The sequence below is a fragment of the Sceloporus undulatus genome, chromosome 2, assembly GCF_019175285.1.
Source record: "Sceloporus undulatus isolate JIND9_A2432 ecotype Alabama chromosome 2, SceUnd_v1.1, whole genome shotgun sequence".
In the NCBI taxonomy this organism is placed as follows: domain Eukaryota; kingdom Metazoa; phylum Chordata; class Lepidosauria; order Squamata; family Phrynosomatidae; genus Sceloporus; species Sceloporus undulatus.
In genome coordinates, this window is record NC_056523.1 from 291,942,539 (window position 1) to 291,968,761 (window position 26,223).

General features: G+C 40.6%; 1 protein-coding gene across 1 annotated transcript in view; it reads left to right on the forward strand.

Annotated features, from left to right (window-relative positions):
* Positions 1-12,758: 12,758 nt before the first annotated feature.
* Positions 12,759-26,223, forward strand: part of SCAMP1 (secretory carrier membrane protein 1) — a 68,695-nt gene continuing 55,230 nt past the window's right edge. The window contains exon 1 of the mRNA XM_042447881.1: positions 12,759-12,927. Coding sequence (XP_042303815.1) covers positions 12,871-12,927 — 57 coding nt within the window. The 5' untranslated portion in view covers positions 12,759-12,870. The remainder of the gene's footprint in view (positions 12,928-26,223) is intronic.

The window sequence follows — 26,223 nt, forward strand, 5'->3', positions numbered from 1 at the left end:
GCTCCAGATCCTTATTTATTTCTGGAGTAGCAGTGAAGCCATAAAAAAGAAACATAGGCGGGGTACAGACTGCCAGAAAGAGGCGGCCAATGGCCGCCTCTCTTTTCCGCATAACAGCGCCACAGCATCCAAATTGTGCGGCGCGGCTACGCAGAAACAAAAGGACCGCTAAAAATCAGCTCCTTTTAGCGCCGCCGCAAACTGCCTGCGGCAGCACGAGGACATTGCTGCCGCACGCGCCCATCTGGAAGGTGCACAGCAGTGACATCACAGCTGTGCGTGCTGTGTATATGGCACCGCACAGTTGTGATGTCCTGGTAACGTCCTAGGGTTGTGGGGGCGTCTGGAAATGGTGCCCCGAGGCAATTCTAGCATGTCGCCAGGACGTGCTAAAGAGCAATAGAGAAGCTGAATTATTTTAGTCTCTGTGTTTAATGTTCCTACATGAACTTTCTTCAAATTGCCATGTGCTTTAATTCAGGTGCAAGCATCATAACATTTCTCTTTCCCTCGGCCATTCCATGCTTTACAGCAGTTTCTACATTTCAAAAACACTAAAGCAGTGTCTCTCAAACTCTCTGATGTGACCAGGACCATACTGTGTCCACTGACTATAACTACTGTTATTCATTAATTTATCTCCCCTGGAAATTCATCAGGGCCAGGCAGCCAATGGCTCAAGAACCAGCACCTGTCCATGAATAATCACTTTGTATTCTTGCAGTATCCTTGGGAGCAGGGGGACATTTTGTTAACACTATATATAAACAAGGAAACACTCCAAACATGTGCAGTTTCAGATTTTAAGTTCATTGTAATCACTACGGTGATACAATGGAGTTTGCTTTTGCTGACCTGGTGATAAAGCATAGCATTTGCTGAATTAATAAAACTGTGTTGTTAATGAAAGGGATAATACATGCTTGAAGCAAGAGAGTATCTGTAACCACATCAGTGCCTGGCTGGCTGCAATTCAACTATAAAATACTGTATGTTAAAAAGAAGAAAAATGGAAGGGAGCTGCATCTTAGACTTCTTTCTTATTCTACATTAATCACAGAAATGGGGTTGCGTGGGTTGGTCAGTGGGGTTGAGAAAACTATCTTCTGGCCTTCAAGTTCATGCCTCTACGATTTTACCACAATCTAGATAAATTATTTATATAAACATAAATAGCCATGAATATAGTTTTCTTTCTTTCTGTAGTTCCAGCTGTGAACAGCAGAGGTGGTTGTTTTCAAGAAAATTTGTGATACACCGTCTGTTTAATAACTTCTATTACTCTGGACCCTATTAACACTGCCTAGATTGATCGGTATGAACACACACCTACCTTTACTACTTACTGATTACTGATAATTACTGATACATGAAATACAATCCCAAACTGGTAGGAAAAAATATTCTAGAAAGTGACCATATTTCCTTGTGGGATAGTTCCTTCCTATAATTAGGTAACATTCACCAGCATGCTGCCTTGTCCACAGCAAACCAGACTTCTAAAGAATTCTGAATTTTTGTTGCATTGAAATACAGTCAGAAAATAGAGACTATCATTGGTTGCTGTTGCTGGGTGTCGTCAAATGGACACCAGTTTATGACAACTCTATTACAGTGGGCCCTTGGTATCCACTGGGATTTGGTTCTAGGATCCCCTATGGATACCAAAATCTGTGGATGCTCAACTCCCATTATATACAATAGCATAGTAAAATGGTGTCCTTTTATATAAAATGGTAAAATTAAGGCTTGCTTTTTGGAATTTTTAAAGTATTCTCAAGCTGTGGATAGTTGGATCTGTGGATACAGACTCCTTGGATACAGAGGGCGGATTGTACAGGGTTTTCTTGGCAAGATTTAATCAGAGGAGATCTGCCATTCCCCTTCTCTTAAAATGAGAGTGTGTGACATACCCAAAGTCACCCAGTAGGTATCCATGAGTAAGTGGGAATTCAAACACTGGTTTTCTAGAATCCGGTGCTCAAACCGCTACTTCACACTGGCTCTCCTCTCATTTACTGACTAGTTATTGGAATTCAGTATAAAGATTTGCACGTACCTACATAAAATCAAAAACACAAGTATAGGTTGGAAAATCCTATGCTTGGAAGCAGCAGAAGTGAACTGGTGGATCACAAAGCCGGCAGTGCAAAGCAATTCCCAGAGAGAGAGAGAAAGAGAGAGAGAGAAGAAATGCATTCTTCAGCTGAATTAACAGAGGAGTATAAGCCCGCATTGGCCAACATATCCTAAAGGCAGCAATCCCATCTGATCTTGGAAGCTAAGCAGGGTCAGCTCTGGGTTAGTACTTGGATGGGGGACCACCAACAAATACTAAATGCTGTAAGCATTTCAGAGAAAGGAACTGGCGAAACCACCTCTGAGTATTACTTGCGTATGAAAATCTCACGGGGTTGGCATATGTCAACACGCGACTTGAAGGCACATACACACACAGCCTACATCAAGGGAAATATTGTTCTAATCTGCACTGACCAGACTGCAGGCATTGGGACTACAGTTCTAGGACCTACATTTTAAGGAGCAAATTGAAAAAGTGAAATGTGTCCAGGAGAAAGGCAACCCTGGGGAGGGTGGGTGTGCAGGACCTTTAAACCAAGTCTTAAGGGGCATTTTTGAAAGAGCTGGTTATACTGTATTAAGAGTGGAGAAGAAAAGAATAAGAGGAAACCTAACTGTTTCAGGTATCTGAAAGGTTATCACACGGACAGATGATGAAGCAGTTTTTCTTGCTGTTGGGGAGCATGACTAGGACAGTCATGGCCAGCCATCTGTCAGGGATGCTATAGCTGCACTGCAGATCTGGCACTGAGCAGCGGCTGGTTTAGATAACCTCCAGGATTTCTTCCAAGTGTATCATTCTACAGCTGAATTTTGGCTCTGTAAACATTTTATGGAGCTGGCCATCTCACAAGAGATCAGATATGAGAACTTTCCTCTTTACTGATAGACTAGTAGATTTTCTAAAATGTATTTCTATATTCATGCTCAACCAATCTCAGCATATTTCATTCCACTTTATTACATCACTTATTGGTAATTAAAATGAAATACCACAAAATGCCAATAACTCTTCTCTGGCTTCCTTCCAATCCCAAAGATAAAATTTAGGAATTATTTCCTCCCTTCCCCACCAAAATTTCTCAGCACTAACAGAAGTGGCCCAGGCATAAAAATAAAGTGTTTAGCAGTATCTCACATCTATCTAATTAATGAAAACAACAGATTACTTATCTGTGATTAGTCCCTTGAGTGGTCTTCCAGGAAGGCACAGGTTTAGGTGCTGGGCTTCAAACAGTATTTGGAATGGTCCAGAGCTGAGCAAAGTTTGAAAGAAGTGCATCCCACCTTTCTGGTGTAAATGCCAAAAGGATGTCTGTCATTCATGTTCATCCTGATCAATTCCCACTGATCTGGTGTTTTCAAAAATGACCATCCTATGCTCTTGTGGATTTAGAGTCAGTTTATTTCAGTTTAGGACCTGAACCTGAGCTAACAGCCAACTTTCACTTCCACTGACTGTCATAAAGCATAGAAAAATTAGCAGGTTTAGTTTAGAAAACTATTGTACTTGCTGAATTTCAGAACAATAGGTGCAGGGAGATTTGTGTTATGCATCTTTAAAAAATTTTTTTTTAAGGGATCTATCAGTAAAAAAATTTGGAATTCCCTGTGGTGAATTTAATGACTACACAGAAATGAAACAGGCAGAAAATTGATTAAAATCTATAGATCAAATGTGGTGATAATTGACTTAAAATCACAGTGTTTGGGCTGAAGAAGTAGTATTTTTTTTTATTGGACAGTAACCAAGATCCTGAAGGGTGTGTGGAATGTGTGGAGTTGTCACCAGTTCTTCCAGATTATAATGGGCCTTGGAAAAGCCTAGGGCTTCTGGGTCCATATTGCTGACCTTTTAAAAATGCAAATACATTCTGAAATGTATTTTGTCCATCTCTTTGATGACAACAGGAGAAACTCTTTACAAACGGCTGAGTCTAGTGAATAGTTGCGCTATCAGTGGAGGTAACATTATAGCTTAGAACAGAGCCTGGAACAATTTTTATTTTGGATTACAACTTCCTGAACCCTCCAACCATGATGTCCACTGGCCATAATGACTGAGACATATTGTAAGCTATAGTCCCCAAAGGTAACTTTTCCAGGCTCCAGTCTAAAGGGAATAGGAAGTCCCTCGATTTTGGTTTTCACCTTAATAATTATATAAGGATCTCTGGCTAATGTCATCCCCCCCCCTTTTGATTTCTTTAACAGATTTGCTATCATAAACTTTAATCTGTCTTGTTTTAACTGACAGAAACATTATGAAGAAAATCTTGGGAGGCAAAAAGAATCACCTGATAAGCACTGGTATTAGTTTTGCTACAAATAAAGAGAAGTAATCAGTAAATCAGGCCCCATATAAATAATCTAAGCTGTCCAAACATGTTTAATTGGTTGGTCTGAATATTTGTTTGGCAGAAATTAACTGATGGGTTTACTTTTACATTTTTTAAAGACTATGGGAAAACTTGCATTCTCAGCATTTCCTGCTAATATTTAAAGTAACTTGCCATCACTTCAGATAAGTAGTTAATATCATACTTACTCATTAATACTTTCCTCCATCATTTAGGCAACTGGAGCTATCCCAGGGTGCATCCCATTATAGAAATACATGGCATGCCACCACTTTAAGTATTGCAGTTCCATTCTATGGAATCCTGGAATTGGTAGTTTTACAAGGTCTTTAGCTATCTGCCAAAGAGTGCTGATGCCTCACAAAACTACAAATCCCAGGATTCTGTAGGATGGAGTTAAAGTGTTACCAAACTGCATTATTTCTACAGTACAAATGCACACCCAGTCTCTCTTATAAAACAAATATGGGACAATAGAGTACTGAAGTGCATAGCAAGTACAAAGCATTCGGATTTAGTAGGTACACAAGGATCAAGTATAAAAATAATTGTGCAAAAATATGAAAACAGATTTCTTATCAGAAAATCAGATCATATGGATTTATTTATATTTATTTTATTTATTTTATTAATATGTCACCTTTCTCCCAGGAAGGGACACAAGGTGGCTTACAAGATAAAAACATCTCAAAAACTTCAGAGTAGAAATTTAAAAACAATTAAAATCATTTAGTTAAAACAATATAAAGTTAATATAAAAGCATACAGAAGTTAAAAACGTAGCACACACTCCATATGGTGTGATTTCGCAACATGAAAGAAAAAAAATTAAAACCACTAACTGTAAAAGTAAAGTCTGTATGTTCATTAGCAATAAGAGTACTACTGTACTCCAAATCAAAAGTCACTCTTGATGCCACACCCATTATGTTGGAGGGAGAAGGAAAGTCTCTATTTAATCACACATTGTCAGAAAATTTACAATTCACTCCACAACAGATTCTCCAAATAATTTACAAATTATTTTTGTGGGAAACTGGTGTTCTCTACCCTGTAACTGTAGACAAGACTGTTATCATTTCATGAGTCATGGAGAATAGAAGCAGGATGAAGGGCTCTGAAAAGCCAAGCAGGGGAACTGATTCTATTTTCCAAGTTACGAATGTTGATTTATATAAGCATTCTGCACTTTCAAACCATTAGATCAGGAATTTCTAACATATTTTTCTAGGGCACTCAGAACAGCTCATGTTGTCATGGTAACAAAAAGATAACACAGATATGAGTCAAGATCAATTTCTCTTAAAGTACAAAACTGGGTTTGGTTTATAAAAATGGCAAAAGCAAACTAGGTTGGATCTTCACAAAGACAAGTTATGCAACTATATACATTCAAGGCTTTCATGCTACAGTTATCTAAGGGAAAGAGTTCAGTGTTTCCTCTGCTCGTGTTTCTTTGGATCTGTTTCAGCTTCCATGGCCTGAAGAAGTGGACAAGACACTTGATTCAGTCTGTTCTGCATATGTAATTTCAATCTGTGCCCATCTTGGAGGTGACTCCAGAAGGCGTCAGATGCCTTACTAGATCAGAAGGAGGATCCTGTCATCTAGTATGACTTCACCTGAACAGGACCTGCCTGGATCCAGAGGTATAAGAGAAGTACCATCCCATCACTAATATCCCCTTTGGGGGCAAGGTGCTCAAGATATGGAGGCTGGGCAACTTCAGATGTTCTTTGAAGAAACAGATTAAGTGGTTCCATTTCAATGTGGTTTAAAGCCAGGCCTGAGTACTGAAACAATCTTGGTTGCCCTGACTGATTACCTGCTCCAGGTGAAATATAGGGTTGTGCTGGCCTGTTGATCTTTGTTATCTCTCACTGTCTTTCAATACCATGGCATCTTACTGAATCAATTCTGTGGGACGGCAACAGAAGACACCATATTACCATCAGTTTGTTGCTATTGACAGGGATGGTTTAATATAGTAGCATTGGGAATTTTGATTCAGTATAATGGCTATAGCCACAAAGTTCAACCTTATCCTCCAAGCTGTTTAATATCTGAAGTCTCTGGCTGAGGTCATTATGATTTGAGGACTGAGTGCCACTGGTTAGTTGATGGCATTCAACTGTACTTCTTGTGATTGGAGTTGACCTGGGATGTGCAGGTGTAGACCAGTTTCTGAATGCTGTAGTGGACTGAATCAGGCTGAATAATTATATACAGAAGTGTCTCGATTATCCGACATAAACGGGCGGGCTGATAGTTGGATAGCCGAAAATGTTGGATAATCTGGAGGGTCCAAGAAAAGCCTTGAAATCACTATGAATTGCAAACGTATTGAAGTTTTATTGCAGTAACAGTAAAAGTAACGCTGCAGTAACATTATAGGAATAACATTGTAATGTATAAACAGTCGTCTAAAAATGTAAAGAAATCACTGATCAACATTGTGATGTACAATATGTACTGTATAAACAGTTCAGTCCTCTGAAAATGTAAAGAAATCACTGAGCAGCGATGTTGGATAATCAGGAATGTTGGATAATCAAAAGTTGGATAATCGAGACTCTACTGTATACTCAACTCTAAGTCGACCTCATGTATGTCAAGGGCAGGTTTTGGGGCCAAAATTATGAATTTTGGTATAACCCATGGGCAAGTTGTAACAAAGGATCTAGGATGAAGCAAAGGAAAACAATGGCAAAGAATTTAGAAAATTCCAGCAATCATAATTCTGCTCACACTAAAGTCTGGATGGATAACAGAGTAGAAGGCATCATTTGGTTGCTTGTGATTTTTTGGTTATTTGTGATTTGATCAATAGGTCCTTTCTAGGAATGTCTAGGTCCTCCAGCACAACTCTGCCAGATGTTGACCACAGAGTTGTGCTGGAGAACCTAGAAGTTCCTAGAGAAAACATTTATCTGAGCATTTGTAGGTCCTCCAGCATGATTCTATGATCAAATTCTGGCAGATGTTGAACACAGAGTTACACTGGAGGACCTGGAGACAGCTGTTCTCTCAGGTACAAAGAATAGTGTGTTTTTTTAATGTGCAGTTTTTCCACATTCACAGGGGTCCTTCACCCTTAACCTCAGCAAATGTGAAGGGACCACTGTACTTTCAGGACAGATTGAACTCTTGTCTTTTACCAGGGGATGGTTCCTTTTTTAAAATAAGTGTTAAAGTACAGTACTTACATCGACCCGTTGATAAGTCAACTCAGTTTTTTTAGGCCACTTTTTTTACTAAAATTTGTACAGGGCTCCCCCGGGTTACGAATTTAATTCGTTCCGCGGCGCCATTCGTAACCCGAAAAGCATTCGCAAGCCGAAGCCCCATAGGCGCTAATAGCGAAAGCCGCGATTTGGTGCGAAAAAGCGCCGAAAAGCACCAAAAAATTTTTCGTAACCCGAAATAACCTTCGTAACCCGGAACAATTATTTTTAATGGATTTTTTTCGTAACCCGGAAATTTCGTAACGCGGCGCATTCGTATCCCGGGGTACCAGTGTAGTTATATATGAGTACAGTCAGCCCTTCTTATACACGGATTTTTTATACACGGATTCAAGCATACACGGTTTGAAAATGTTCCAAAAAAGTATAAATTTACCTTGATTTTCCATTTTTTTATTAGGGACACCATTTTGCTATGTCATTATATTTAATGGGACTTGAGCATACACGGATTTTGTTATACACGGGGGATCCTGGAACCAAACCCCAGCATATAACAAGGGTCCACTGTATATACAGTATATCCACATTAGTGTGGATAGTAATTATGGCTGGATCTTGCTAAGATGAAGGCTCAGTGGATTGGTGATTCCTAGGAACTGGATAAATGAGAGCCCTGGGTAAAGTTGCACTTCCTTAATAAGTAGGTGCAGAACAGTGGAATATTCCTGAATCCATCTCTGTCACTGGAAGCCAGGAGATCTCTCTGGCTTGGAGTGCCTGGGGCTAGCTTTGATCACTTGCCAGTGATGGTGGCCTTTCCTGAACAAGTGCAACCTGGCCAAGTTAAAACATGGCTTTTTGTTACAGCCTTTAGGGATCTAATAACCTCATTCAAATAGGTACAATCACATGTTTATTTAACTAGTGTTTATTGTTTACTGTATTGTTACATAACATACTTCCCCAACAAGTCTCTTTCTCCAGACCTCCTTTTAGATCCCAAGGATTGAATTGAATTGGACACAAGGAGCACAAGGAACAAGAATCCTGTCACCTTACAGAAGGAAATTTTGGCAGGTCCATGTAAAGTATATACTCTGTCATAGAGATGTGTCCACGTCTTTCAGAAAAACATGAATTTACACTTTAACTATTCTCCCATGCGTTGTCTGCTGATAGATACATGAAATGCTCTTTAGGAATATCATTGGTGGGGCACCCTAATAATTCAAGTGAAGTTGGCACACTTCTGTCGTTTAAAAATAAGACCAAAATAAGAAACAAGAACTGATTTGGAATATGTTTATTCCAATGTTAACTACATTTTCCACATGAGTTGCATTGAGCTGACTGGGAATGAGGAATTTCTGGACTAAGTCTGCATCTGCACTGCAGAAATAATCTAGTTTGACACCACTTTAATTGCCATGGATCAATGCTATGGAATCCTGGGAACTGTAGTTTGCTGTGGCACCAGAGCTCTGTAACAGAGGCTAAATATCTAACAAAACTAGAATTCCCAGAATTCAACAGCATTGAGCCATGTCAGGTAAAGAGGTGTCACACTAAATTATTTTGGCAGTGTTTCATTCTTACTCAGGAAGAACTGTGTGTCCAGTAGCATTTACGCTGAATTATGTGTAACTGTGTTGTAGCAGTTTGAGCACTGGACTATGACTCGGGAGACCAGGGTTTGAATTGGGAGTCCTGGTGGTGCAGTGGCTGAATGCTTGTACTACAGCTATAAGGTTATGAGTTCGATCTCAGGGGCTCCAAGGTCCATTCAGCCTTGCATCCTTCTATAGATCGCTAAAATTAGTACCCAGCTTTTTGGAGGCAATTGGCTTACACATTGTAAACCACTTAAGGAATTCCAAGTTCATTATGAAGCAGTATAGAAATGTACTTGCTATTGCTGTTGCTATTGAATCCCGGCTCAGCCAGGGTGACCATGGGCAAGTCACACTCTCTCAGCCTCAGAGGATGGCAATAGCAAACCCCCCTCTGAAGAAACCTGCCAAGAAAATCCCATAATAGGGTTGCCATATGTCAGAAATGACTTGAAGGCACACAACAACAACAACAACAACAACAACAACAACAAGGCCTATAAATATAAGCCTGAATACAAATATCCTCACAAAGAGGCAAAACTTGCAGGTTAAGAATCACATTAAGATTTTTTTTTGAAAAAACAACCTATGATCAATCTGTTAAGTATTGACTATACTGGAGGACTGAAGAGCTTGATAAATGAGACCTCAGCTGCATCCGCACTGCAGAAATAATCCAGTTTGGCACCACTTTAAATGCCATGGCTCCATTCTAGGGAAATCTGGGAACTGTAGTTTTGTGACACATTTAAGCCTTCTCTGTCAGAGAACTCTGGTGCCACAATAAACTACAATTCCCAGGATTCCCTAGCACTGAGCCAGGGCAGTTACAGCAATCTCAAACTGGATTATTTTGGCAGTGTGTTTTGGATCTTTAACACCCATGGCTCAAGACTAGGGAATGCTGGGAACTGCCGTTTTGTGAGGCATTTAGTCTTCTCAGCCACAGAGCTCAGAAGGTTTGCCACAACAAACTACAGTTCCCAGAATTCTGCAGCACACTGGAGGACTGTAGAGCTTGAGAAGCAATACCTTGGCTTCATCTGCACTGCAGAGACAATCCAGTTTGGTATTATTTTAACTCCCTTAGATCAATGCAATGGAATTCTGGGAACTGTGGATGGTTGTGGCACCAGAGCTCTCTGAAAGAGAAGGCTAAATGCCTCATAAAACTACAGTTCCCAGAATTCCCAAACAATGAGCCATGGCAGTTAGTGGTGCCAAAATCGGATTATTCCTGCAGTGCGGAGGCAGCCACAACTGAGGAAAAGTAAGAGGTTCTGCTCCAAAGTTGCATCTTCCTCTTTGAATTTGTGGGTCAGGAACCAAAAACCCAACGACCACAGGAGTGTGTGTGTGGGAAACTACACAAGAGAAAAATCTATGGGGAAAAGAAGGGGGTGAGGAAGGCGAACCCTCATCCAGTGGCATCACTACACGCATGTGTGTGTGCAGGGTGACACCTTAAGGGTGTGTGTGACACCAGTGCTCCTCAAAGACCTACCTTTTGGCAGTACAGTGGTACCTCGGGTTACGAAATTAATTCGTTCCGCGGCTAATTTCGTAACCCGAAAAACCTTCGTAACCTGAATTGCCATAGGCGCTAATGGAAAAAATAGCTCTCTGCTGCCCTCCGGTGGCGGAAAATAGCGCCGAGGTTTTTTCGTAACCCGAAAAAACCTTCGTAAGCCGAAACAATAAATCCCTATGGGATTTTTTCGTATCCTGAAAAATTCGTAAGCTGGGTAATTCGTATCCCGGGGTACCACTGTAATAGGCTATGGCATTCACCTTCTTCCCTTTAAAATGCTTTAAGGCAGGCGTACACAACATGTGGCCCAGGAGCTGCATGCAGCCCACCATAGGATTTTGGACAGCCCACAGTGAATGTGGAGAGATGAGTGTACTGCAGCCACTTACTCACAAACCACAAGGTTGAGAGTTCAGTCCCAGCCAGGGGCTCAAGCTTGACTCAGTGTTGCATCCTTTCAATGCCACTAAAATGAGTGCCCAGTTTGTTGGGGGCAATTAGCTTTATTACACATTGTAAACCGCTTAGGGAGTGCTCAAGTGCACTGATAAGCGGTATAGACATATAGTTGCTATCGCTCCTCCCATTTTGCACCATGCAGAATCCTTAGCCATGCTTTTTTGCACTAGTTACTCATAAATCCTAATTCTTATCTACCACAGAATGTATTGTGACATAAACAACTAGCAGAATTAAAATTTTACCTTCAAATGACAATATCATATGCACAACCTGAATGTCTTTACATATACATAGTGAAGACACATTACCACACTACCCTCTTACAGCACTGCTGTTCCACTTTGACTGCTCTGGTTGCCTCCTGTTGCATTCTGGGGTTTGTAGTTCATGAGACCTAAGAGCTCTCTGGCTGAGAATTCTAAATGCCCCGCCTTAAACTGCAAATCCCAGAATGCAACAGGAGGCAGCCAGAGCAGTTATAGTGGAACAGCAGCGCTATAATAGTGTAATGCGGTAATGCTTTAAAGAAAATTTAAAAAGATTAAAAATGTATTAAACTTTCAAAAAATATATTTTTAAAAAAATTCAAATTTTAAAAAATCTTAAATCTTTTTTAATCTCAAAAAAGTCCCCTCCTTTCTCCTTCCACTGAGCTTGACCCCACTCCCAGCATCTCATCATAAAGCAGACCTGCACAACTGGACAGAAGGAAGGGGCCAAAATTAAAATAGGCTAAACTTCCGCAGGCCAGAGATAGGTTTTAATGAAACATTAATTCATTCATTAATATTAACTCCATCCGCCTCTTCCTCTCTCTGCCTGGCTCTCTCTTCAGAAGGCCAAATGGTGGAGGAGGCTTGCCCATCCTTCTCCTCCTCCATCCGCTCTTCTCATCTGGAGAAGGCTGAGCAACAGAAGAGCCGAGGAGCTTTGTAGGGCAAGCATCAGCCCCTCTCCTCAGAAGGCTGAGCAGCGGAGGAGCCTTGAAGGACCCCGCGGATGAGGAAAAACTGCAAACAACAAAACACTCTCTTTTCCCCTGAGAATCTCTAGGTCCTCCAGTGCAACTCTGGGGTCAACAAATGCCTAGCGGAGCTTCCTTCCCTGTGGCCTTTGGCTAAATTTGACCATAGAGTTGCCCTGGAGGACCTAGAGATTCCTAGAGAGAACATATTAATAAACCCGTAAATAATCAAACCCACAAAGGTGGAGGGAGGAGCGTGCGTCTCTGTTCTACTCATCAGTGCATCATGTCAGCCCCCCCCCGAGCAGTTTACAATGTGTAGTAAGTACTTTATGGGGTATCGCGCTGAGGAGGAAGGGAGCGAGCTTGTTTTCTGCTGCTCCAGAGAATAGGAGCCGAGGAAAAGAGATTCCACATTAGGAGGGCTCCCTCTGTTCTCATCGCTCAGCCGCCGGCCATACTTCGGCGCAACCCTCTACGTCACTTCCGGGGCGGCCATTTTGGAGGCCTGTGACTGTCCTATCGGGAGGCGGGGTGGCTGGGTGGGTTTCCTACCGGAAGTACCTGAGCGGATGTCGACGAGGGAATAATAGCAGCAGCAGCAGCAGCAGGAGAAGCCTCCTCCTCCTCCGCCTCCGAGGGGCTCGACCGGAGTCCCCCGCCCTCCGCCATGTCGGACTTCGACAACAACCCCTTCGCGGACCCGGACCTCAACAACCCCTTCAAGGTAAAGCCCCGGGAAGAGGAAGAGGAAGAAGGGGAGGCGGAGGCGCGGTCGCCAGGCTCCCTCCTTTCCTTCCACCAGACGTGTGTCCTCCATCCCAGCCCTCTCTCTCCGGAGGGATTCCAAAGCGTCCTCCATTTTGAGCCTCAGAAAAGAAGCACACATTCGTATTTATGGGAGGGTTTTGCAGCTTTCATTTTGGTCCTGTCCTACATTTCTTTCTTCAGTGTCCTCCATTTTTGCAGTGCCCTTGCCCTCCTTTTCCACACTCCAGCCTTCTCTGCCCAGGAGGAGTGTCAAGACGTCCTCCACAAAGATGTACATTTCTCTGAGTGTTTTGTAGCTTTCGTGTTGGTCACGTCCTCCGTTTCATTTTTGAACGTCCTCCATTCTTTCTGTGGCTTGCCCTTCTTTCCAGGGTGACCAGGTGCCCTCCTTTTCCAAAGGACGTGCCCCGCATCCCAGGAGGGATTCCAAAACGTCCTCCATTTTAAGCATGACAAAGATGCACGAATTTACACTTCAGCTTTCATTTTGGTCACGTCCTCCATTTTTTTGTGGTGCCTTGTCCTCCTTTGCAGGGTGATGACCCGTCCTCCTTTTCCAAGCCGTGTCCTCCATTTCCACTCAGGAGGGATCTCAAAATATCCATCATTTCGAGGTTGAGAAATAAGCCCTGATTTATCTCTACATGAATGTTTTGCAGCTTCTATTTTGGCCATGTCCTCTATTAATCTGGAATGTCCTCCATTGTGTGGTGCCTGGTCCTCCTTTGTGGTGAGGACATTGGTCACCCTGCCCCCAAAGATCCTCCCTCTTTGGCCAGAGGTGAAACCCCTTCATCTGAGGGGATGGGGAAGCTTTTTATTCCGGTGGCTCCCTTCCCTCTCAGTCTTTGCAATTGGGGGCTGTTTTGGGGGCCTCCTCCCAGCTGGCCTTCTGTGTCTGTTTTGCACTGTTTCTTCCTTTTAGGTCCAGCTGTGTTGGCCTAATAGCAAAGTACAGTATCATCCACAAAATCCGCATTTGGGCTCCCAATAAAGGTGCTGCTGTTTTGTGGACTTTGGATGATGCTTCCCTTGGGAGAGGGCAGGGCAGCCTGTTGAGCCTTTCGGGGGACTTTTGGGTCTGTGTGACTCCTCCTGGACAGGAGGCGGTGGTCCAAAACACTGCAGAAATAATCCGGTTTGAGACCACTTTTAACTGCCCTGGCTCAGTGCTAGCGGATCCTGGGGTTGTAGTTTATTCTGGCACCAGAGCTGTCAGACAGAGAAAGCTAAATGTCTCACAAAACTACAGTTCCCAGAATCCCCCAGCATTGAGCCAGGGCAGTTAAAGCAGTCTCAAACTGGATTATTTTGGCAGTGTGTTTTGGACTACAGTTAATCGTCCTCCGGTCACCCCGACTGATGGCAGCCCTATGGATAAGACATCTCTGAGACTCCCTGTCCTCCCCTGCTCTGCTTAAATCCTGCAAATTCATACCCATGACCTCCTTAATAGAGTCCATCCATCTAGCATGAGGTCCTACTCTCTTACTGCTTCCCTCCACCTTTCCTAGCATTAGTAACTTTTCTAGTGAAACGTACCTTCTCATGATGTGGCCGAAGTACGACAGCCTCAGTTTAGCTGTCTTGGCAGCCATGAGGTATTCAGGCTTGATCTGCTCAAGGGCCTATTTGTTTGTCATTTTGGCCATCCATAGCATCCTCAGCATTCTTCTTCAGCACCACATCTCAGATGAGTTGGTTTCCTTCTTGTTGCCTTTTTTCACTATCCAGGTCTCACATCTTACACGCTGATGGGGAAATACAATAGCTTGAACTATCCTCACTTCAGTGTTCAGAGTTATACCTTTGCATTTTGTAATTTTGTCCAGTATACAAATGTACAAAGTTTGAGAACCACTGCCTTAGAGTTTGGCTGTTTTACTTGCCTTGCTCTACATTAAAACAATGTTTTCCAAAAAGATCTGGCACTAAAGGTGAGGTTTAACGCCTACCAGTTTGAACCAAATACAGTAAGATATTGAATTACCTTAATTAGCTAAATCGTGTGATGAAGTCTATTGGCCTCGGTGAAAGTTTTATGCCCAGAAAGAGTGTTAGTCTTTAAGGTATTACAAGACTTTGGGTGCATCTACATTGTAGAAATAATGCAGTTTGACACCACTTTAAGTGGTGTAGCTCCATCCTATGGAATACTGAATTTCATAGTTTTACAAGATCTTTAGCCTTCTTTGCCAAAGGATGCTGGTGCCTTACAAAACTACAAATCCCAGGATTCTGTAGGATGGAACACAGTGTTGTCAAACTGTATTATTTCTACAGTGTAGGTAGTTTTCACTGCACAAGCTAACATGGCTGCCCTCATCCTTAATTTACCACCTGCTTTCAGGGTTCTCATGGCAAGGGAGCTGGGTATGTTTAGCTTGGAGAAGAGAAGGTTAAGAGATGACATGGTAGCCCTGTTTAAATATTTGAAGGGGTGTCATTTTGAGGATGAAGCAATATTGTTTTACTCAGTTCCAGAGAATAGGACCTGGAACAATGGATGCAAGCTACAGGAAAAGAGATGCCACCTAAACATTAGGAAGAACTCCCTGACAGTAAGAGTGCTGGAGTCTCCTTCTTTGGAGGTCTTTAAGCAGAGGCTGGATGGCCATCTGTTGGGAATGTTTTGATTGTAAGTTCCTGCATGGCAGGGGGTTGGACTGGATGGCTCTTGGGGTCTCTTCCAGCTCTGTGAGTCTATGGTTCTGTGAATGCACTTTCTGATAGTATATCTGTTCAGTTTATTGATACAATTTCTGGAGTAGTCTAGTTGTATGATTTTTAGTTGCTTTTGTAGCATCTGATTCCCAGTTGTATGTTTCTGTAATATGAATTTCAAAGTGTACTTTCCTCTAGTAACTGTAAAAACACATTATTAGACAACTACAAACTTGCATAATCTAGCTGTAAATGATGCCTGCATTATTAACACATTTATAACTTTATAAATAGTGAAGTTGTAAAGTTCTCTTTTCCAGTACTTTCAATATATAATGGTTGCTATGTTGGCTCCAGAATAAATTTCCCTACTAAACTGTATTAATATAAGCTATTTCGTATCAGTTCAACAATTAAATTTACTCCCTCAAAATAATAGGAGTAGTTTGAGAGTGGTGTGAAATCTCTGTTGGTAATCTCCATTGCTTCTCAAAATTTCAATTCAGAATTACCAGGAAGGAGAGAAAGTGGTGGCTGATTCATTTTAAGGCTGTGATGTAATAGCAATGTGGGACAGCCAGTATGGTGCTGTGGTTTATGAGTTGAGGAAATTGTGGCCTGTTACAGACAGCCAAAATAAAGCTGCTTCGAGTCACAGTGGAGGTATGGTGTTTCAATGATGCATGCATCCTAAGAGTCCAGAAGTCGCACCAAAGCCACACTCCAGCCCTAAGGACTGGAACGTGGCTTTGGTATGGCTTCTGGACTCTTAGAACGCATGCATCTTTGAAACACCATACGTCCACTGTGACTCAAAGCAGCTTTATTTTGGCTGTCTGTAACAGGCCTGAGTTCCCACTGAGACATGAGACTCATTGGATGATCTTGGGCCAGTTGCTGTTTCTCATTCTGATTTACCCCAGAAGATTACAGTGAGGGTAAGGTGGAGAGGAGGAAAGCCATGCGCATTGCCTTGAACTTACGGAGGAAAAGTGGGATTGAAGTTGATAAATAAACTAACTGAAGTATCCTAAAGATCAGGACTTTTTGAAAAGGTAACAGTTGTGTGTGATTTTAGTTTCTTAGTTTAGGATCCACTTATTTAGATGTATACCTGCCCTTTTGTTGATTTATGTGCAAGGCTGCAATAGTGACTTACAGAATCACTGTAAGGTGTTATGTGATAACTCAACATTGCTTAGCATATTTGTTCTACAAAATGAAATTTGTTCATGGGTTGTGTAATCTCTCCAAGTCCTCTTTGCATAAAACTGCTGAAGATCTTTATTTCACAAGAACAGGTTTATCCTCTTCCATTAACCTTCTCCTTTAAAAAGAGCTGATCCCTATTAATTTGAACATATACAAATTGTATAAAAAGAGTTGGGATAGGAGCTGCAAAGTATTTAGAAACCTTATATCCAGTTGTTTGTAATTGCAGTAGTATCCTATTTATGTTGGGCCTGAGACTAGATGCCTGGTAAAATGTGTCAAGCCAAATGAGTTTGAGGGCTTAAAATCCAAGCAACTGCTATGTTTAGTTGGCTTCTGTAGTGTTGTATAGTGTTCAAGGGTCTTTCTGCAATTTCTAGTTTGTCACTGGATATATGGGCTCCTTATATCAGCCATCACTGACTTGTGGTATATAAAGATGATTTAACAAAGGATCTGGCCAGAGATAAATTCGAAAGAATGATCAGAGTATTCATGGAATAGCCCAAGATCCAGCAGTTCCTTCTCTGCTCTTATCCTTATTTCATTCCCTCCCCTCTCCTTAGGATCATGCCTCCAGAGAAACTATTGAACATTAGGGCAGAGATGGGAAACTATAGCAGGTGAGGTGGCAGTATTTTGTGCCATGCTGCCTCGTTTGTGGCTAGAAATCATCTGAAAATAGCTCCTGGAAGGGACGAAACCAATCTGGTTCTAGTTTTCAACAATTTTCTGCTGGTTTTGCAGGGGAAAGATTGTTTAGAGGTAGGCCCAGCTCAGGAGCTACTGTAATGTCTTTCTTATCAGAAAAAATAACTTTTGGTGGGGATTTTGGTAATTTTTTATGGTACTGAAAAAGGGACCTGCATACCATATGCAGACCACACTTTTCCTATCTCTCCTCTAGGGAAAGAATCATAGAGTTGGAAGACACCCGACAGATGGCCACCCAGACTGTTTAAAAACCTCCAAAGGAGAAGATTTCTTCACACTCTGAGGGAGCATGTTCCACTGTTGAACAGATCTTACTGTCAGGAGACCTGACAGATGGCCATCCAGACTCTGTTTAAAAACCTCCAAAGAAGGAGACTCCACCCCACCATGCTCCAAGGGAGCCTATTCCATTGTTGAACAGCTCATACTATCAGGAGCATCTTTGTAAAGTTGAGGTGGAATCTCGTTTCCTTTAGTTTGCATCCATTGTTCTATGTCCTAGTTTCTGGAGCAGCAGAAAACAAGCTTGCTCTATCCTCAATATGACACCTCTTCAGATACTTAGACAGTGCTGTCATATCACCTCTTAACCTTCTCTTGAGGCCTGCCAATATTTGGCATCCATGGGGGGGAGGTCCAAAATGGAATGGATACGATGGGCTGATTGGTATTGCTGCCAATACGGAGAGCTGACTATAAATCAGTCTTAGCCATGCCTCCCTTTTTTAAAAGATGAGGAGCTGGGAAGGAGACCTCCCAGTAACACTGTATAATTTCTCTCCAAGTTCTGTGCAAATGGTAACTGTTTCTCTTCCCTCTCAGATTAGAACTAAAGGTTTTACAAATGGAAAATCAATGATCTCCAGTAAACCTCCTTAACTTCACATTCTTTCCATCTGATAGCAGATGGGATCCACGGGGATATCAGTCAGCGCTTCATATCGATTCCATCTTAGATCCCCTGGCGGATGCCAAATATTGGAGGACCTCAAGTCCCGTTCTTCTCAATGGTGGCATGATGCATTTGTGGCTGCGTTGGCATGACCATGTGCATGTGCTGCCATTGAAGAGAATGGGGTGGGGGCTATTAGTGGATGCTCCAGTTTGCAGATGCCAAGCCCATGAATGGAAACTGAATTGTATTTAAGCATGAGCTTTCATGGATTTCCGTCTACTTCAGATGCATTGATGGAATGATATATTCAGTTCATCAGTGTTCCATCAATGCATCTGAAGAAGCAGGTAGAAATCCACAAAAACCAATGCTCAAATAAATCAGTCTTAGAAGTACTACTAGATTATTATTATTATTATTATTATTATTAAACTTTATTTCTAAAGCGCTGTAATTATACACAGATTCCTTCCTCCATTTATTTTTATATTAAAACAGACCAACATAGTTATCTTTTGAAAGTTATGTATAAGAGTTTACAAGTTTACTGGTACAAGAAGTTAAGAAACAGTTGCCACAGCTGTCATTTTGGTACAGTAGAAGGAGGTTCAGATGGATGATTTAGAATCGGTAGCCTTGCATCAATGATTCTTTTAAAGAATGGATTGTATTTTCTTAGTAAACTACAGTCAGCCCTCAGTATCCATGAACTTGCCATTCGTGGATTCAAGCATCTGCGGTCAGCAAGCTTGCATTGTCCCCAATGGCGGCTTGTGCACATGGCCACATCACCATTAAGTTGTTTGATTTGCATGAGATAAATTTTATTATTGAAAATCATCAGAGTTTCAAAACATTTTAGCAGGAAATAGTAAAAAGAACATGAATACAGTCCTTCAAATAACCTGGACTGGTAAAAGTTAAGCCCAGTTTAAGAGAAAATGCTTTTTGAAAGCTGTGGGTTTAAAATGCACAATTTCTCTGTCGTAGGGAACTGTGTGTAGTACTTCTGTTAGCATAACATATGTAACAATAACGCTCATGTTGCTTGATGAATGTTCATAAGTTAACACTAATTTTATGGCTTTCTTGGTGAGCACTAGGCTAAAGATTCTGAACTTACTTTATTAACAGCCATCGTGTAGTTAGAGTACATGAGGGACAAGAGTCATATATAGCCTTGATGCTTATTCCTAGTTGTTTTTTATAAACCATGAAAGACAATTGTATTGTTTGGCAAAATAGACTCTTTAAACAGTAATCTGCAGCCAAAATAAAAGCCACTCTGTGATCAATATGGTTAGCTGAAAAGGAGGTTAAAGTACACAAAACAAATCATGAAATTATCATATTTCATCACTCAGATTCTGCTGCAAAGAAGAACCCCATCATAGAATCCAAAGGTTATTTTTTCTGAAATTTTATCATGTTTATTTTGGTTCTGTAGTATTTTCCCCTTTGGAATTCTGTACTAATTGTAGCTGTGAAGTTCTAAATCTCTTTGAAGTTTTAGTTTTGTTTTTATAATAGCTTTGATTTTTTTAAAAGAATATTTGAATTGTAATTTTTAATCTGCCTTGTTTTGTACATTTTCCAGAAAACTATAATTGCTGAGATACTTATAAATGAAAGAAATAAGTAAACAATAGATAAATACTTAATGTTATAAATGTAATTTTTTTTTAGTTAACTGTGGCTGTCTTGATCCCTCTTTCTTGTAGCACTCAGTCTTGTGAATTAAATGAGAATGCATGTCTCATAAGAACTTAGGAAGGAAAGTGTGGCAGCCAGAACTGGCAAAGTGCTGGCTGTCATCTCCCACAGTATTCATTGTAGAGAAGAAAGATAAGCATAAAGACACATATTTAATTATCTAAGGCTGTATCTGCACTGCAAAAGCAGTTCCATTTGATGCCACTTTAGTTGCCATGGCTCAGTGCTGTGGAATTCTGGGAACTGTAGTTTTGTGAGACATTTATCCTTCTCTGTCAGAGAGCTCTGGTTCCACAACAAACTAGAATTCCCAAAATTTCATAGCATTGAGCCATAGCAGTTAAAGTGGTTTCAAAGTGGATTATTTCTGTCGTGCAGATGCAGTCTTAGTAATATTTAGGCACTTGTTTGTAATACTTCTGGCAGCATTCAACAATTTCTAAATAAAATTTGATAACAAATAGCAGAAAGTCCAGCATAACAGCATCAGTGGCAGTAAGCAAGAACGCAGTCTAATCATGTCCTTGGGAGGATGCCCCCATTGAATAGGGTGAGAAATTTGGTATTGAAACCAAGCCTAGCCACCACACTGCTAACACTTGCTGTTTCTGTTGTGCTTGTAGTTGTTACCTGCCTCTCTCTAAGGCTCGGTACAGTATAGATTAAAATATAATATATAACTAAAATGAAGCCATTCAAATACACAGGTTGAAACACGTAAACATAGGATTAAGATAATCATTGCACATTAAAATCATCCAGGCATAAAATTAAAAATATACCAATTTAAAATGCATAGTTTAGAATCAACTGGATGGACCTGCTGGAAGAGATAGCTCTTTAATACTGCTTTAAATTCATACAGTGTGTTTAATCTGCCCTTGCAAGTAATTCCATAGTGTAGGCATGGCCAACAAGAAGGTCTTTTTGGTGACAGTTGCCTGTCTATTCCTGGCCGGTTGAAGTAATGTCCCCCAGAGCACCTGAGTGTATGGGGCAGATTATACAGGAGGAGGTGATCCCAGAGATAACCTGGACCCAAACCATGTAGGGCTGTGGTATTCAGACTTTTTACCATTGATGGATGTCATGCATACATAACACCACTTGCTGTACTATATGAATAAAAACATTTTGTTTATTTAGTATGCATATTTTCATTTGCACATTCCAGTATATTAATCTTTTAACATTTTATGACATTGTTCAATGCTTTATTTTGTTCACAGTTAAGTAAATTCAATACTCAACACATGTGTAAATTTGACACATAAATTTTTGGGGGGAGGAGGCATTACGGTCTACAAGTCTTGTCCCCCCCCCCAAGAGCAACTCTCATACACACCCCTGGGGTCCCACCCCATTGTTTGAGAACCACTGGTGTAAGCTTTAAAGGTAATAGCCAACACTTTGTTCCTAACAAAACTGAACTCTAGATCCTTCATTAAAATTTGAAAAGATCTCCTGATAATTATATTGCTTTAGTAAAAATTAACTGAGAGATCTTCCCTATTTGCATGTTTGTTGACACTCTCAAAGAACTCTGAGGTTAATGAAGCCATGTTGATATTTCTTCAGCTATATGTGATCTTCTGTGTGCTGATAATGTCTCTGTGTGTGCAAGTGTGCCTTCAAGTTGCCTGTCAACCTATGGTGATCCCACAAATTTCATAAGGTTTTCTTAGACAAGGAATACTCAGTGGTGGTTTTCCAGTTCCTTTCTCGGAAGTGCTTGATAATATTTCCTTTAATTTTGCTTTCCACCGATTTACCTGGAACAAATGTTCAGCTAAACCCTTGGATCCCTTTTTAAAAGCTGGTGTTAGGTTGGCACCAACCCTGATACAGAGTCTGACTTTTAGGATAAGTTGCATATATTAGTTAGATCAGGAATGCTACTTTTAATTTTTTAATTTTTTTGTGTGGATTCCATTTTGTGACAGTGATATATTAATTTTAGGCCTAGAGCAGCATGTTTCATCACCACCACAGACACAAATAATTCATTCAGCTTCTCTGCAGTCTATTTATCCTCTTTTGGTACTGTTTTAGCCTGTCATCCTTTAGTCTAGCTTCCTCTCTAGCCTGTTTCTTGCCTCTGAATATACTATCAGGTGAATGCGACTGTCAGGAGTGCCTGTTATCAGCTTCGGCTGATACGCCAGCTGTGCCCTTTTCTGGAAGTAAGGGATCTCGAGACTGTAGTGCACAGCCTGGTAACCTCACGCCTTGACTTCTGTAATGCGCTCTACATGGGGCTACCCTTGTGCCTGGTTCGGAAACTACAGCTGGTTCAAAACATGGCAGCCAGGCATGTGTCAGGAACATCTAGAAGGGACCATATCATTCCGGTTTTGAGGTCCCTCCACTGGCTGCCTATTGGTTTCCGGGCCCAGTACAAGGTATTGGTTATTACCTTTAAAGCCCTAAATGGCTTGGGTCCAAGCTATCTCAGAGACCACTTCTTCCCATACAATCCTCCCCGTGCGCTCCGGTCCTCTGGGAGGAACTTGTTGCAGCCTCAAATTTGAGGCTTGTGGCGACCTCCCAGAGGGCTTTTTTCTGCTGTCGCCCCCAGGCTCTGGAATGACCTGCCGGACGAGATCCGTCAATTAACATCTTTGGACAGCTTCAAAAAGGCTGTCAAGACGGATCTCTTCAGGCAGGTCTTCCCAGACTGAAATATCCCAGCCTCAGGATCTCAGGATCTCCCCCCTCCTCAGTAATGTCTCCAAAGCCCCCTTTTCTTTTCTTTTTTTTCTTTTCTTTAGAACTGAAGTTGCAGTGGTTTGTTGGTTGGTATCATTTTGTTTAATTTATTGTTATTTTAACTAGTTATTGTGGTTTTACATTAGATATGTTGTTTAATAACTTTTTAAGGGGGGAGGGAAATATATTGTTTTTATGCTGTTATGTATTTTAATGTTGTAAAATGCCCGGATTGGTTCGCCACAGGCGGTAATACTGTGGATCCTTGTTATACGCTGGGGTTTGGTTCAGATCCCCCGTGTATACAAAATCCGTGTATTGCTCAAGTCCCATTAAATATAATGACATAGCAAAATGGTGTCCCTAATAAAAAATGGAACATCAAGGTAATTTATACTTTTTTGGAACATTTTCAAACCGTGTATGCTTAATCCCTGTATAAAAAATCCATGTTATAAGAAGGGCCGACTGTAAAATAAAAATTATTATTATTATTATTATTATTATTATTATTATACAGTGATATGATTTTTAAATGATTTTTCAGCGTTGAGCAACATGCACCTTAAAATTAACTGCTTGCAATTATTTTGGATGCAAGCTTGTGTTTTTATTTTCATCATTTGGGCTAGCCTTCAGTTGTAAGAAGGAAGTTGCCATTCTTCTGGGAAAAGAATCATGTAGCCTTCCAGATGTTGTTGGACTGCAAGTACCAGCAGCCCTAGTGTGAGGAATGCTGAGAAGACCTAAGTATTCTGATTTCTTATGAGCTTTCATGTCTCTACTTTTTATCCATGCTGGTATACTCTTTGATTTGATATTACCTTTCCTGATATGTAGTATACGTTCTGGTTAAGTTTTAATTTTTTGCTTTTCACTGGCACCCAAACGTTCCGAAGAAATTTTAGCCATGTTTATATAGCTTTATGTTAAGCATAGTGACTGCTCTGATGGCAAGAGTCTTCTGCAACAAGGGTTTTCTGATACTTCCCTGTGACATTTGTTGCTTTTCCCAAGCAAACAGAGGAGTGGGGACATACAAGGCAAGGAATGATGCTATAGTACTGTACACTAGATAACATTTCATTTATATTTGAAATGGAATATTTGAAATCAGTGATTGAAATGGGATATAAGGTACTGCTGTTCCTTTCTCTGAACAGTACTATGGATCAATCCACACAGAAACAAAGACAGGAGTTGTATGACCCTATTAATTATGGAAAGTAGCAGTTCATCAGGGCTGGGAAAGTCATGTGGGTCTTAAGATAATCAGAAAATTTGACAATAGTGTTTAAGAATGTTATTATGTGTTCTGTTTTTAACTGAGTATAGTGCCAAAACTTCATGTTCATTGAGTTAGAAACTTTGTACTTTTCAACACTGTTCCATTTATTTGAATAGCTTTTATTTTCATCCTCTTTTTATAGTGGTGTTATCTATACAATGGTGTATTATAATTTCTCTGATTATTTTTGAGTTTTTATACTTCTTGTGTGTGAGTCCCCCCCAAAAAGAACAGTAATTAATAATGAATCATTGCAATGTTCAGATGCTTCATCAGAGTTCTTGCTGTAATCTAAAATTCAAACCTAGTTTGACAAAATCTTCTATTTTTGTTCTTTAAAAATAAAACTTAAAACTAATGCAGTTTCTTTTTAAAAATTTTTCAAAATAGTTTTTATTGGTTTTAATAATTCTAATACAAAAACATATACATGCATACTTACATTTTCTCCCCATCCCTTAAAATCCACCCCTGCATATCTACTTATAAAAACAATTACTCATTATTTCCTTAACTATGACTTTTGAGGTATTTTTATCTAGTCTTTTTGTATCTAGTTTATCTTTTTCTAACAACCTTTATTCCTGTTTTTCTTCCACATTTTCTTATCACAGCTTTTTCCATAGCTTTTCTAATTGTACAACTTAATTTTAATTAACACATCTTCGCAGATTTTTCTATTCTCTGCAGACAGTAATATATGCAATTCTTAACAAATTACTTTCTTACTTTGATTATTTTAATTGTTTTTAAGCTTATGTATACAGTATATCTTCTACAGTGCCCCCCCCCCCCTTATGCAGGGGATCCATTCCGGATCCCTCCACGTAAGGGAAAATTCAGGAATGCTTGTGCTCTATTCGATACAATGGGGCATGTGCTTGGGGCTCAGGATGGCATGTGCCCCAAGGGCACACGTGCCATTACTTTAAGTGCAGTGTGGCTTCCACGCAAGCTGGAATCCATATATAGTGTGCCTGCATATGGCACGGACGCATTGTACTACCAATTAACACAAAAAGAAAAACATTGTATACATTGACTCCCTTCATTAATATTGTCTTATGCAACTTTATCTCTGTCTCAGCATAAAATTATATTCCTAATATAATGATGAAACTAATGTAGTTTCATCATAACTGTAATCTGTCTCAAAACTCTTGGTGTTAGGGCAATTATTGAGATCCTCAAACCATGCAATTGTCTGGGAGCCATCTTGGCATGTTGCAAGGAGTCAATAAGACAGAATCTGTGAGTGCTGAGAGGGAGGTGGTATGCACAGCATATGAATCACTTGTACAACCTTTTTGCTGTTTCCTTACACATGAAGCAGTTGGCAGTCTGTCTTTCAGAGACTGAGTCAAAAGGCAACTATATGTATCTGTGCCAACCAATGCCAGGTGAATTGAAAGGTTCCTTACTTTGATGCCAAGCTGTCTTTGCAAAACACATTTTAGTATAGTAGAAAGCAGTAAGAACTGCAGTAGTTAATCCTGAAGATCTCTTCTCCAGCCCAGTGTAAGAAGAATACTGTTCTTACTGCCTAAGTATAGTGTCTGTTTTGTAAATTGTGTTGGTCATATTGGATTCAAATCCAGTTTGTAGTTTTACTCATCTTTACATGTGTCTTACGTATTGTCATGAATCGCTGTGGTGTCATGGGTAGTATGTTGGGCTTGAGGTGCCATGCCTAGGTTAATGTAGCTTGCTGGATGTCCACAGGGAAGTTGCTGTATCAGATGAACCTGGCAGTCACTGATTCTCTGAACAGAAAACTGCTGATATACTGGCTCCCAAATCTGGCTCTCTATATGCTGTTGGACTTCAGCTTCCAGCATGCCTGACTAGTGGCCATATTGGCTGGGACCTCTGGGAGTTGAAGTTACAGCATCACCTAGAGGTCCTATTTTTAGGGACTATTGTGCTAATGGAATGAAAATATAGAGGCTGAACTCATGATTGAGGGTCATTTCCTTGCTTTCATTTTCTTTCTTTGCAAAGTATTTTTTCTGTGTGAATGTGCTAGGAGTTAAGCCATTTGTGGGTGTAGAATCACG